Genomic DNA, 13,972 nt, shown 5'->3' with positions numbered 1-13,972 from the left:
AGGAATACTCAAACCACCCTGTCTGGCACCAACAAACATGCCATGGTCAAATCACTGAGATCACATTTTCCCCATTCTGATGGTTGATGTGAATATTACCTGAAGCTGCTGGCCTGTATCTGTGTGATTTTTATGCATTGCACTGCTGCTACACGTTGGACGTGGTTTCGTGTTCAGACGTGATGTAGTACACCATGAACGAGCATGAAATGATCCGAGCAAAACATCATCTTCATACCTTGACAATTTATGCTCTGAAGGTAACCTGCAAATTGTGTGTGTGCTTGCAGTAAGGAGAAGACAATCCGAGTACATGTTTTGTGGTGCCCTGTTTTACATCCCTGCCGTCAAATGCCTCCCCCTCTCAGGAGCGTGTGCGCCTGTATCGCTGTATCAGCACACCGCTGCCAAAGTAACTGTGGGTTTGAATCATATTAAAAAGGAAAATCTGTCTTATAACTATCCTTTTAACTAGCGTGTTGTAAACAGTGTTGGCTCGTAAGTAATGAGCATAATATTGTGCATGAGTGGATATATTCAACCTGGTGTCAAATACTCAGTGGGTTAAACCCTTCTCTGGCTGAGTGTTTTAGTGTTAGAGTAAAGCTGCACAGTAAAGCTGAGAAATCTTGTGTTACAAAGCAGAGAAAGTCTGCTAAACAATAGTATGCATCTGTCAAAAGTAGTCATGCGCAAAAATGATCAACTAAGTAAGTAAGAAACGTATAATCTCTAGAAAACACTGCTTCATTACAGGGGCAGTACACTTTGTGCAAAGCATACTAATCATATGTGCAATTGTATATACAGTCAGGTCCATAAATATTGGGACAGTGACACAGTTTTGGTAATTTTGCCTCTGTACACCACCACAGTGGATTTGAAATGAAGCAGTCAAGATGTGACTGAAGCGTAGACTTTCAGCTTTAATTCAAGGGGTTTAACAAAAATATTGCATTAACCGTTTAGGAATTACAGCCATTTTTTACAGAGTTCCTCCATTTTCACAGGCTCAAAAGTAATGGGACAAACTAATATAATCATAAATATTAGGATTATTTTTATTACTTGGAGGTAAATCCTTTGCAGTCAATGACTACCTGAAGTCTGGACCCCATGGACATCACCAAATGCTGAGTTTCCTCCCTTGAGATGATTTGCCAGGTCTTTACTGCAGCCATCTTCAGTTGCTGCTTGTTTGTGGGTCATTCTGCCTTCAGATTTGTCTTCAGTAAGTGAAAAGCAGCTCAGTTGGGTTGAGGTCAGGTGACTGACTCGGCCATTTAAGAACATTTAATTTCCAAGCTCTTGGGCTGCTTTCACAGTATGTTTTGGGTTGTTATCCATCTGTACTGTGAAGTGCTGTCCTATCAGTTTTGCAGCATTTGACTGAATCTGAGCAGAAAGTATAGCTCTGTACACTTCAGAATTCATCCTGCTACTTCTATCAACAGTCACATTATCAATAAACCCCAGTGACCCAGTTCCATTGGCAGCCAAACATGCCCATGCCATAACACTGCCTCCACATGTTTGACGGATGATGTGGTATGCTTTGGATCATGAGCTGTTCCTTTCCTTCTCCATACTTTTCTCTTCCCATCATTCTGGTACAAGTTAATCTTGCATCAGAACTGGTCAGGCTTTTTTTAGAGGTTTTTTTTAGCAAAGTCTAATCTGGCCTTTGTGTTCTTTAGTGTTACCAGCAGTTTGCATCTTGAGGTAAACCGTCTGTATTTACATTCATGAAGGTGGCTCTTGATTGTAGACTTTGACAATGATAGGCCTACCTCCTCCAGAGTGTTCCTGACTTGGCTAGATGTTGTGAAGGGGTTGTTCTTCAATAAGAAAAGAATTCTGCAATCATCCACTTTAGTTGTTTTCTGTGGTCTCCCAGGCCTTTTGGTGTTGCTGAGCTCGCCAGTGCATTCCTTCTTTTTAAGAACGTACCAAATTGTTGATTTGGCCCTCCTAAAGTTTCTGCTATCTCTCTGATAGGTCTGTTTTGGTTTTTCAGCCTAATGATGGCCTCCTTCACTTGCATCAACACCTCTTTGGACGGCATATTGAGAGTTCCCATGAACAGCTACCAAATGCAAATTCAACACTTGGAATCAGCTCCAGACCTTTTATCTCCTTAATTTATCATGATATAAGGAGGAAACAGGCCACAGCTGCCTTGAAACTGCTTATCAGTCAATTGTCCCATTACTTTTGAGCCTGTGAAAATGGAGGAACTCTGTAAAAAATGGCTGTAATTCCTAAATGGTTAATGCAATATTTTTGTTAAACCCCTTGAATTAAAGCTGAAAGTCTACACTTCAGTCACATCTTGACTGCTTCATTTCAAATCCACTGTGGTGGTGTACAGAGGCAAAATTACCAAAACTGTGTCACTGTCCCAATATTTATGGACCTGACTGTAGTATATCGTGTATGAGTATTGGAACGGCAGGGCCAGTTCTATTGTTTTTGCTATATACTGAAGACATTTGGGTTTGAGATGAAAAGATGAATAGGAGACGATTGATCAGAAGAATGTAACAGTTTGGTGATGTCAGTGGTTCGCCAGCTTGATGCAGTTATTACAAGAAAGGGATACGCAACCAAATATCAAATGTTATGTACTTTAAGACTATCTGTTCCGATACTTTTGCTCACCTAAAAAATGGGTGGTCTGCCACCAGAATAGATAGATATGTAGTCCCATTTTATTCCCAACTCTTAAATTTGGCTAGATTGTCAATGAAACTCACACAAATGACGTTTTTTGTCGCAACTGTAAGCTATAAAGGGCATTTCATGTTTGGGCGACTAGAAGGCTAGTTAACAGGGGGGTGTTTTAGGGCAGCCTGCTGCCAGGTTAAGCTTTAACGGCTGCGCGCGGACCAGAAGGTGGCAGTGTGCGCGCGTGCCGCTGTGTGGCGAAGAAGAGTGGGGTGAAAGGTCAGCAGTGACGTTCCTACGACAAAGTGTCGTGGAGCCGAATCTATCTCGGCTAATCGGCTAACCGACAATGGCTAAACATCATCCGGATTTGATTTTCTGCAGAAAGCAAGCAGGCGTCGGTAAGAACTTCTGTCCAGCTGAATAACAGATATCAGAGAGCAGATACATAGCTGTGGTTTAAAACCGGTCTGTATGAACTCAGGGCTAGCTGTAACTAATTAGCCACGTTGTTAGCTAGATTAGCAGGTTTAGCAAAGTTCCTTGTTGTAGGTTAGCATTTCTGCCTTTTTAACTGATATAACTGTAAAGGCAGAAACACAGAATATAAACCTTTTCTTCGTCGTTACCGAGAGTAATTTTCGTAAGAGCTTCTAGCTGCTATTGATAGATGTTCCCCAAAATACTTAGGCTGTGGTTCAATAATACAGGATTTTAGAGCTCGAATGTTATTTATTGACTTTACTTTGTACAGATAAACTCATTCCTTACTTATTAGCACTTATTACTTAACCCGTTCATGCATAAATTATTTATACACATATCTAGATTCTTTTATATTTTCTTTTTTTTTTTTATCCTTAACTTGCATGATGTATGAATTATGATTCTGTCTAAATATTACTCATATTAAAAAATAAGCAGTAAGCCTGAAATAATAAAAATAAATCTTCCAATGTTCAAAATGTTTAACATTCAGGTCTTAAAATTTGTAATGCTGAAGACTGAATCTTTTTTATTTTATTTTATTTATTTGTTTTAAGAAAATATAATTTTATGCATACAGAATTTGTACAGTTTAGGACTGTTGTATGACGCAAGGAGTTTCAAAAATTAAAACAGATAAATAGTTTTTAAAAATCTACGCTGATCCATGGAATCTGGCACAAAATCATTTTTCACTCAAATTCTTTTGTTATGTTGTTAATTTTTATGAGTTTACTAATGAAAAGACATTGTGGACTTTTCTGATTTACTTTCTTTCTCTTTTTCCTTTGCAGCCATCGGGAGACTTTGTGAAAAATGTAAGTTTTTCTATAAGTAACTACTAACACTTTGTATTTAACAGTTGTAGTGAATGGTGAAAATACACTCACCGAGCACTTTATTAGGAACCCCTGTACACCTACTCATTCATGCAGTTATCTAATCAGCCAATCGTGTAGCAGCAATGCAATGCATAAAATCATACAGATACAGGCCAGCAGCTTCAGGTAATGTTCACATCAACCATCAGAATGTGGAAAATGTGATCTCAGTGATTTGACCATGGCGTGTTTGTTGGTGCCAGACAGGCTGGTTTAAGTATTTCTATAACTGCTGATCTCCTGCTGTGTGGGGAATGTTTTCTTGGCACACTTTGGACCTGTTAATACCAATCAATCATCACTTGAATGCCACAGCATATTTGAGTATTGTTACTGACCATGTGCATCCCTTCATGGCTGCAATTTCTCCATCTCCTCATGGCTACTTCCAGAATGATAATGCACCATGTCACAAAGCAAAAGTCATCTCAAACTGGGTTCATGAACATAACAATGAATTCAGTGCTCTTCAGTGGCCTTCCCAGTCACCGGATCTGAATCCAGTAGATCACCTTTGGGATGTGGTAGAACAGGAGATTCACAGCATGAAAGTGCACCTGAAAAATCTGCAGGAACTGTGATGCAATCATGTCAACATGGACCAGAATCTCAATGTTTCCATCATCTTGTGGAATCCATGCCATGAAGAATTGAGGCTGTTTTGAGAGCCAAGTGAGGCCCTACTCAGTATTAGTATAGTGTTCCTAATAAAGTGCTCAGTGAGTGTTGATCTAATTTAATAGGTTCATCAGTTTTAATTAATATCTGCTATACAATCATGTTCTCTGAGAAATTTGCCTTTCACTTTTACTGAGTCAATCTGTTTCATGTGATTTGGAAAATAGTTTACTTCACTGGTGTATTTTCTGGAAGTCTAGTTCTGCCACCAATGTGGTAATGTCAATATTGTATCTTCCTGTTTTAATGGTAGTTGGGTTACGTTTTTCTTTTCATGTGAAAACATTTTGAACAATGATTAGCTTTTAAGGCTTTAATATTCTGTACGCTTCATATAATGTTTAATCTAATGTGTCAAATGTGTCTTCAGGTGATGGGAAGTGCGTTATCTGTGACTCTTATGTCAGACCTTGCACACTTGTACGCATATGTGATGAATGTAACTACGGCTCGTATCAAGGACGCTGTGTGATATGTGGAGGTCCAGGGGTGTCAGACGCTTACTACTGCAAGGAATGCACCATTCAGGAGAAAGATGTAAGTAAAGTTCTCTCATTTTTCTGGGATATTTTTTCTGTCCCTGTCACTCTGAGAACTGTTTTTCTTATCTACACACTGTGGGTAAGGAAAATGTAATGCAACGATGCAAACTACAACCTAGCTTTGGTTACTAATGTGTTTTTCTTCTTTCTGCTACACAGCGAGACGGTTGTCCCAAGATCGTGAACCTCGGCAGCTCCAAGACTGACCTCTTTTATGAGAGAAAAAAATATGGCTTCAAAAAGAGGTGAAGATGTGGGAATTTGGAAGATGACCTTTTATGTGTTGTTTTCAATAGCTTTCTTTTGTACAAGTATTCCTTTTGTTTCAGTGTAATAAATAAAACTGTCATACAGTATGCTGTTGCAGTTCATGTCACTCTACTAGCTGTGGAGTAAAACCACACAGAATCATATACTGACAAAACACAATCTCTTTAATAACATGTATAAGCAGGGAACCTTCAGCACAGAAGTTACAAAAAAGCAATATTCTATAAACCAGAGGTCATTACAGCACAGTTTAATGTTCTCCCTGCTCACAAATGGTTAATTACCAGCCCTGGTCAGTGTGTTAAAGCCTAGAACTGGACTCAGTCTGTATAGATCTGGAGCTGGAATGATGTTTGCTCAGTAACAGACATGAACTAGAGTGATAGTGACCTCAGACCAGAGATTTCTGAATATAGAAACACAAGTATAAATCCCCTTTCAACATGAAATAAAGCTTTGATTAGACATGCAGTACAGATAAAAAAAAATGTGGTACATCTCTTTCCTTTCAAGTTAGAACCTGGAAATCCAATCTTGCATTCTGAACCATGTTTCTGAGATTATTGACCTGGAGCTTGCCAGTACACCAACCCTTTCTGGTGACCAATCAGAATTTCAGTTTAAAGTCACACTTAAAGGGCTAAATAATTTATTTGCTTAAAAAACATTTACTCAGTGCCTGGTGGGCAGTTTCATTCTATTAACAAAAGAGACAAACATCATTCTTTCAGGAAGCTCTAGTATATTAACCAAACTTTTAACAGGTTAACGTCGCTGAGACACAATGCCATTAACTTTTATCTATAATATCTACAGATAGAAATCTCATATTTAGTCAACAAATAATTCAAAGCAGCTCAAGTAAATGCACTGATAATATGAGATGCAAAGTAGTCCCTGATAAACTCACATCTAAGGCAGTATGGTAATATAACTACCTTGAAAAAGAAGCCCTTCCATCAAACATGAGTAATGGGTATGCTTTAGATCAGAAATAACTGAACAGCCTCTTTACCATTCACCACAGTTGAAAGTCTACAAAATTAGAAACAAGAAAAGCATAGAATTTAGTGTACTCCCCTGTTGTACTATTTTTATTTATCTTTCTATGAATCTGTAACAGTAAAAATGTTCAATTAAAAATGCACGAGCCAATTTGGTCACATGACATTTTGAGAGATAGAGAAGTTGGAATAATGATTCAGTCACAAGACATACTGGTTTTACACACAGTGTTTTCCATCTCGCCATCCCAACTCACCAAGTCACATAACCACCCATTCAATCTGAATTTCAACCTTAATTCTCTTCCTCATGCTTCCAGGAAGAACGTCTAAGAATGAACCCCCAAATATCATTAAGAGCCAACTGAGATCATTTTTTATCCTTATTAATTTGAGAAGGTATACACAGTGCTTCAAACTTATAAATACAAATATGATTATCACTTTATTTTGACAGTATTAAAATTAGTCATTTGGCTATCATATTGGCTTCACAAACAAGTGTAGTTGTATTTTAATGGTGCTTCATTATAGCTTTGAATACAAATGGATTATTAATACTTCAGTTGAAGAGTATTCAATACACTACATACACTTCCCTAAACGATAGATGACAAGGGGTACTTTATAAAACATTTTTAAAAATGTTTGAAAAATACAGATACAATATGTACACCATATTAATATTCAGGGCTTCTTCTCGCTTTCGTGTAAAGACTAACCAATACTTCAAAAAAACCTTTATGTCATCTCACAAACTTTGACACAATCCTTACATACACACTCCAGTACTGCTTTCTAAAATATTTAAGCAATGTTTATGAATGTGTTATGATTTAAATAAACTGTTACTAAAGGTTAAAATATGATTTAAAAAAATATGTTTATATAATTAAATTTTAATTACAATTAGGTGGGCTTAATATAATTACAGTTAGGCAGATATGTATGCTTTCACTGACCATGTGCAATATGATTTCAGCTGTTAAAATAAAGCTTTTTAAATCCCTTTAAGTCACCATTTTGTCCCTTACACCACCTTATTAAACACAGTCCATTACCTGGGGCCAGGTTTCAGTAAAAACCTCTTTTTCCAAGAGTGTCTAAGGTTTGGACTAGCATCATAAAAAGTAATATAGAAATAAAGTAAAGAAACAAGGCAAAATGTGACTGTAGTAAAGGTTTCAGTTTAGTCATGAGATGGAGTGGATTTACTGACTTCTTCTGAAAATACAAATTGTCCAACTGTTGCCAGGATCAATCTCTTACAGTGATCCGTATTTTGTTTCATAGAAAGCAACGATTTTCTTGCAGTTTCCTAAGTCCTTGCGCAGCTCAGCCACCTCCTGCCTCAGAGCCATATTCTCCCGCTCCAAGAAGGCTGCACGGACTGTGATCTGATTCTCCTTCAGCCGCCTGGCATCCCGGGAACGTTTTGCTGCAATGTTGTTCTTCTTCCTTCTTTGCCAATATTTCTCATCCTGGAATGGTTTGCAAAAAAGTTGAATACAATGCAAAGACAATGTGAACTCTCTGCGTTAAGTATGACTTGCTTTAGAGATGTTTTTGCATAATTGGTATTACTGACGGTTTTAAAAAATTAAAAATACCTAAATTTTTTTTTTTTTTTTTTTAAACAGTGGCTGAAAGTAAATGTGTGCATTCGAACAACAAAAAAGTCAGGGTCATCATGGTTTAAATGTCTCATTTGTTTATACTCTGGGAAATAGAACTGACTAATATTATATTGTGGACAGGGACAAACAAAAATAATAACTGCTTGAGTGGGAGGCATTGGTCAAACTTTATGCAGGAGTGGGCAGACTTGGTCAAGAGTGTCTTCATGAATGGGCGGGAGTGGTATAAAACAGGAGTTTAAAAAAAAAAAACAAAAAAAAAAACTGTCCTGCACACACCTCTAACTGAAATTATAGACCTACCTTCTGGTCTTCAGGCACAAATGTTTTCTTGGCTTTCTTCATCATGGGTTGTGGTTTGAGATCCTCTTCACTGAAGCGATGCTTGCGAGGGTTGAAGAGTTCTCCTCCAGGTACACTGGAAAGCACAAGGTCTGCAGGATCTGGCTCGAAGGCCACTGCTATCTCAATGTCCTCTGGGTTAATGGGATCTGGTGTCAGACGTTCCTTCTCTGTGGTTAGGCCTGAAATGTGTGGTCAGAGTATGCACTGAGCTGGAGTACTAACAACACACAAGAACATCACTGATATTTGCTATTTCTTAAAGAGCAACACTTATATCCTGTGAATTATGTGTTATTACTATTACTACTATTCAGAATTCAGTGAACCCATGTAAACTTCTGGGGTCTATTGGGTTCTTTTGAGAGTGAAGCTGTTTTTACTGAATTTCTATGTGTAATAGAATGATAATAAACTATGTAATTATTACTCATATTTTCATGTGTTGTTTTCTGAATCAATTTAAATAAAGCATCTCTGTACTCTTATCAGTGTGTATGACTACATGGTACTGCACAGTTTAACATATACTTCATTTTATACAGCAGATTCAACTTAATGAGCTAATTACCAAATCTTTCAAGAGATACATTTGGTGAATTTGGAAGACACAAATATCTGTTGGTCTGTGGCCATGATCTGAGTTTGACATTCCCACTCTATACTGACCTGTTTTGGTCTGTACTGAGTCAGAGTTTGATACAACAGTTGTTATTACTTCTTCTTCACACTGCTCCAGCTCCACGGTTGGCAGAAGAGAGACAGGAGATGCTGGACTTGGTTCTGTCTTTAGGACGATGGTGGGGGCTTTCTCTAGTAGTTGCTTAGAGCTCTCTTTAGCAAGGCTCTTCTCCTGGACTTGTTCCGAAGCAGGGATACCATTCTCCATCAGAAATTCCTCCAGATCCATGTACTCAAGATGAAAGGTTTTGCCATCATATGGAATTGTCTTGTCCCAGATAGCAGGCGTCAAGGCAGCTGATGGCCCCAGTCCACTGACTCCCCCTCCAGAGTCCACTTCATCTCCTGAAAGCTTCTCTTTCTCATTTTCTACAACATCAAAACACAAACATTACCATAAATTCTCTTTGTATTTTCTGGCTTCAGTTGAACAATTTTTTTTTACAAAACTTTGAGGAAACCTGAACATATGCTTGAAAATATCATATGAAATAAGGGTATCATATGAAACAAGCGTGCGTTAATTCTACAAACACACAATATACATACGCACACACAGGTCCAGCTGGTGTGGATACAGCATGGAAACCATTCTCATGGAATGAAAAGCTGGAGCTGAATTCTTTTAAACTATTAAATGACTAACACTCGCTGCTCATAAACCACAACTTACTGAAAAGCCTATTCTGTATTTTTCTCTCTTGTTTTATTACGACCACAAACTGTGACTAAGCTTCAGCAAAATGATTTAAGAATGATTTATGAAGAATGAGGTATTGTCAGTCCACTTACTACACTGTCTGTCTCCATGCTCAGAATACCAAGTATCTGACTGGACATTAAAATGATTTCGTACCAAATTCTATATGTTCCTTTATTTTATTTTATGTTTTATACAATTTATTTTTGTAGACATTAATATCACTGAACATAGATTTTTCACGAGTATTGCTTTGCTGGAATCTGAACTTAAACATGTATATGCATGCACATGCATCAAGCATTGTTTTTATTTACTCTGCAAGTATGCAGTACACACTTACGTCCTGAAGACTACAGCTATAGGCTACATTCTGACACCAGGTTTGGTAGGACTACTTTCCCTTTTACTTGCTTTATTTGTCTTCTTCGCACTTTCAGCGACGTTTGGTCGTTTTATTATATATATATATATATATATTGCCTCTGTAAGAGTGAAAAACGCACACCGTGTGCACAACTCGGTAAGAAATCCGTGACCTACGTACCAGCTGCACATTCCAACAAATTCGGCGGAGGAATTTCCAGTATTTTCTTTAACGCCACTGGAAACACAGCCGGAGGACCGCTGCCTTCGTCCAAACGTACCGTTACCGGTTCCGCTGACATTTTGTTTGTCCGTCCTTCGGTGTTACAACATGTAAGAGTTGAAGAGTTTTTTTTTTTTAAATAACTAATTTCAGCAAAAACACTCGTAAACACTACCGCGCCCTATAAACAAGACTGCTGCCTTTCACCCGATTCTCCATATTGCACGCAAGGAGCTTGTTTCATATTCACATTAAACCCCGCCCACTTTGGTAAACACAGCTGTGTACGCACACGGACGGACCAATCACGCTTCTCCATCATGAATAATGTACTGAGATTAGACCCGCAGCGGCGGCCACACTGACACCACCATGCTTGTGTGTGCTTGTCCAACACACACACCTGTTGCTCTGTAATGTCATAAAATTGCAATGAAATCATCTGTTCCAAATAATCCAGTCTAACCTCTCCACACGATGAGGAATGCAGGTGAACTACAGTGTACTTCAGTAATAAATGTTAAGTGAGTAAAATCACAGTGTAGAACACAACGCTTTGTAGAAGACTTTTGTGGGAACTGATATCCTGGCAAACCACTGCAATCACATGTTTATAATGTATATACACCAAACATAACAGTAGACGTCTTAGTAAATTAAGCATTAATCCACTTTTTACAGGAAAACACACACGCGCCCGCGCACGCGCGATCACATGGCCCTGCACGTGCCGTTTTCAGTTTGGAAGCACGCAAACGGACCAATGAGATAACTGGCAGCTAGGAGGCGTTGCCCCTGTTATTGTAATCTCTCGCGAGATTTACAAACGTTGCCAGGAGTTCGTGTTACCAAAGAAGCGAACTGCGTCAATCAGGCTTTCCCCAGTAATAGCAAAACATGCTTATTACCTTTTAGCCATAACACAGACGAGCACACAGGTGATGTTACTAACGTGGTGTACACACACAGCTGTAGACTACATTGTAATAAGAGGTTTGGGAGGGTTCCAGCATGCCTTCCCTCGGTTGCTTTGCATGTCCTGGACCTTACAAACATGAAAGGCTGCCGCGGGTAAAATGGGCGCGTGGCCCCTGCTACTCGGAGAGATATACTAGTAGTAACTTTATTTACACGATATCCAAATCTAATCAAACTGCTCCCTCAAATGACCATACAAAGATGAATATTACCCTTTATTCACTGCCAAATTAAGTTATCCAGACAAGTCCAGTGTCAGGTGTTAATAAATAAACGTTTGATAATGAATAAGCATTAATTATTATACTGTATTCCACCATAAACTACAAGGGCCCTGTGTAGACCATGTATTTATTATATACCTAATGGAATCTTGCTAAAAATGTATGCCAGGCATTGCTTCAAGGCTAAATGGCAAGGGCAAGTCGACGAGGTTGCACTGCTCTGTTCGTCGGATGCCAAATCAGATAAACAGCTAATTGTGGCATCTCGGGTCAGTTCATCTCGATACTGATTTCCGTCTTCTGGTTTGACATGTTTCATGATGCAATTTGTATCATGTTTTATTTGTAACAAAAAAAAAAAAAAGTATTATATTTCAAATGTAAAGATATGAAACATCTCCTAGTGTATTCTGGGCACTACATTGTGACAGAAGTCGTGTGGTTAAATGAAAACCCCTAATCTGATCTGATCTGATGTGATCAGGGCAATGCCTTGGGTTCTGGGTCAGTGGAGCCCAACTGCAGTGGAGGGACTCAGTACCTGCTCTTACACACCTGCTCATGAAGTGAGTTGAACAGGGTGTGTTAGAGCAGCAAAGTGCCCAGACTGTGCACAGCTCTGTAGTGCAGGACTGCTGATGGACTGACTGAGGGTTTACAGCTGAATTTGACATTGTGTTCTAGCAGTGAACTTAACAACACATACAACTTTTTTTAAACCTACAAAATCTAACTATACAAATGGAAAAAGTCTACAAACTGGGAAACCTTAAAAAAAGCATACTGTTTAAATTGACTGTAAATATGATCAATGTCTGTATAATAAGTCACACTGAATGTCACTAATGTGCTTGAGGTATAGAATAATCTTGCTGTTAAAACAGTCAGCAAATTATTACCACAAACCAGCTGCAGAAGTTTAGACTTTTATACACTTACCGTCCTCGTTAACGATGGAGAAGGAGAAAGGGTGCTCAAGCAGGGCTTTGAAAATTTCCGGAATATCTGAAGACATTTCAGTACAACTCATTTTATAACTAACAACTCAAATTATAAAAGAAGACAAGACTGAAGGCTTTTCACAGGCTGCAGAACACAAAACTTGCAGACATTCACAAGCTGTGCAAAGTTACCTAACTGAACTCCTCAGCGCGCGAGCACAGCTAATAAACACCACCTCCGACTCTCTGATGCTAATCACTCAGTGAGCTTTGATGTGTGATTGGGTGTCGGAAGTGTTCTTAGTCTGCTTGGCAGCCAATAGGAATGAAGATAGTTATCTAAGCAAACCAAAAGCACGTGGGTATATCGCTTTCATGAAAAGTCAACATGAGTATCGTTGACACTATCCAACCTATTGTTTGATTTAAAAAAACTACTTTGAACATTAACATTACATCTGTAATATTAACCGTGCTTTCTTTGACCAGTGACCACTACAAATATTATAATAATAATAATAATGTACAGAAGTGTCTAATGTAATAGTGTGGTATTCTCAAAATTGAAATAAAAATATATAAACAATGATTAGTCTTGATATCAGTGTATGATCTGATGTGTTCTTTCTGTACAGCAAGCATGGTAGAGGTGTTAACATCAGGGTAATGTGGTGTCAGACCTCTTCCCAGCACTTCCAAGTCCATTCCCAGTAAAATCATGTTTAAGTCAGTTCTCTCCCTCTAGGGATGAGTTTCAGAAAGTAGGATTTGCAAGTTACCTGCTAACATAATCTGAGATTTGTAAAAACCTGGAGTTCCAACGAGGATTAGACAACATCCATATGTGTTTCCCTGGCAACTTGTAGTCTGAAACTAACCTGGAAAATGATGTATAGTTAGTCTTACAAACCTGCAGTGTTCAGCATCCCAAATGTTGGAGCTTTTTATACATGCTTAACTATGCTACACACACACACACACACAAAAAGTTTCTGCAGAATTTGCTGTGCATTTAACACATTGTTTATTTTTATGCTAAGTTACTGTTGACATTATATGAGTATACATCTGTTCTCAAAACATGGGTTTTTGAATCAATTAAATCAGCTTGAATAAAATTTACTTATGTATATATCATTGAAATGATAAATTGCTAGGTTGGAAACATGCACATAATTAAATTAGCATGTATAGGTATTTCATTTATATTATCAGACAACTTTTACTGTATAATTGGTTTTTTAGCATAGAGCTCTTTCTGGAACAAACCCCAGATCCAGAGAGATTCGGGTTACATCTTTAATCATGCTTAAAATTGGATTATTTAAAGCTACTGTCCATAGTTTTTTTTT

The 13,972-nt window shown here is 38.2% G+C and overlaps 2 protein-coding genes across 3 annotated transcripts; one reads left to right on the top strand and one right to left on the bottom strand.

Moving 5' to 3' along the window:
• Positions 1–2,911: 2,911 nt before the first annotated feature.
• Positions 2,912–5,610, top strand: phf5a (PHD finger protein 5A). Its single transcript, XM_026915345.3, has 4 exons — positions 2,912–3,068; positions 3,948–3,971; positions 5,083–5,249; positions 5,414–5,610. The coding sequence occupies exons 1-4, from the start codon at positions 3,017–3,019 to the stop codon at positions 5,501–5,503; spliced, it is 333 nt and encodes a 110-aa protein (XP_026771146.1). The 5' UTR covers positions 2,912–3,016; the 3' UTR covers positions 5,504–5,610.
• Positions 5,611–5,667: 57 nt separating this feature from the next.
• Positions 5,668–12,840, bottom strand: tefa (TEF transcription factor, PAR bZIP family member a). 2 transcript variants are annotated; one of them, XM_026915343.3, is made up of 4 exons: positions 12,619–12,840; positions 9,177–9,557; positions 8,469–8,689; positions 5,668–8,009 (listed from the first exon to the last, which is right to left on the bottom strand). In XM_026915343.3, the coding sequence occupies exons 1-4, from the start codon at positions 12,707–12,709 to the stop codon at positions 7,794–7,796; spliced, it is 909 nt and encodes a 302-aa protein (XP_026771144.1). In that variant the 5' UTR covers positions 12,710–12,840; the 3' UTR covers positions 5,668–7,793. The 2 variants fall into 2 exon arrangements, with proteins under 2 accessions (XP_026771144.1, XP_026771143.1); XM_026915342.3 differs by lacking the exon at positions 12,619–12,840 and adding an exon at positions 10,436–10,723.
• Positions 12,841–13,972: the final 1,132 nt, after the last annotated feature.

This window comes from Pangasianodon hypophthalmus, chromosome 12 (assembly GCF_027358585.1).
Source record: "Pangasianodon hypophthalmus isolate fPanHyp1 chromosome 12, fPanHyp1.pri, whole genome shotgun sequence".
Lineage (NCBI taxonomy): Eukaryota > Metazoa > Chordata > Actinopteri > Siluriformes > Pangasiidae > Pangasianodon > Pangasianodon hypophthalmus.
The sequence above is the reverse complement of the archived record's forward strand: the minus strand, read 5'-3'. Positions and strand labels throughout refer to the sequence as shown.

Excerpts from the sequence above, each read along its gene's own strand:
- tefa (XM_026915342.3), bottom strand. The coding sequence starts at position 10,556 with ATGTCAGCGGAACCGGTAACGGTACGTTTGGACGAAGGCAGCGGTCCT. Across the intron at positions 9,558-10,435 it reads TTTGTTGGAATGTGCAGCTG|AAAATGAGAAAGAGAAGCTT; the intron begins GTACGTAGGTCA and ends TTGATGTTGTAG. Across the intron at positions 8,690-9,176 it reads CTCAGTACAGACCAAAACAG|GCCTAACCACAGAGAAGGAA; the intron begins GTCAGTATAGAG and ends CACACATTTCAG.
- phf5a (XM_026915345.3), top strand. The coding sequence starts at position 3,017 with ATGGCTAAACATCATCCGGATTTGATTTTCTGCAGAAAGCAAGCAGGC. Across the intron at positions 3,069-3,947 it reads CAGAAAGCAAGCAGGCGTCG|CCATCGGGAGACTTTGTGAA; the intron begins GTAAGAACTTCT and ends TTTCCTTTGCAG. Across the intron at positions 3,972-5,082 it reads CGGGAGACTTTGTGAAAAAT|GTGATGGGAAGTGCGTTATC; the intron begins GTAAGTTTTTCT and ends ATGTGTCTTCAG.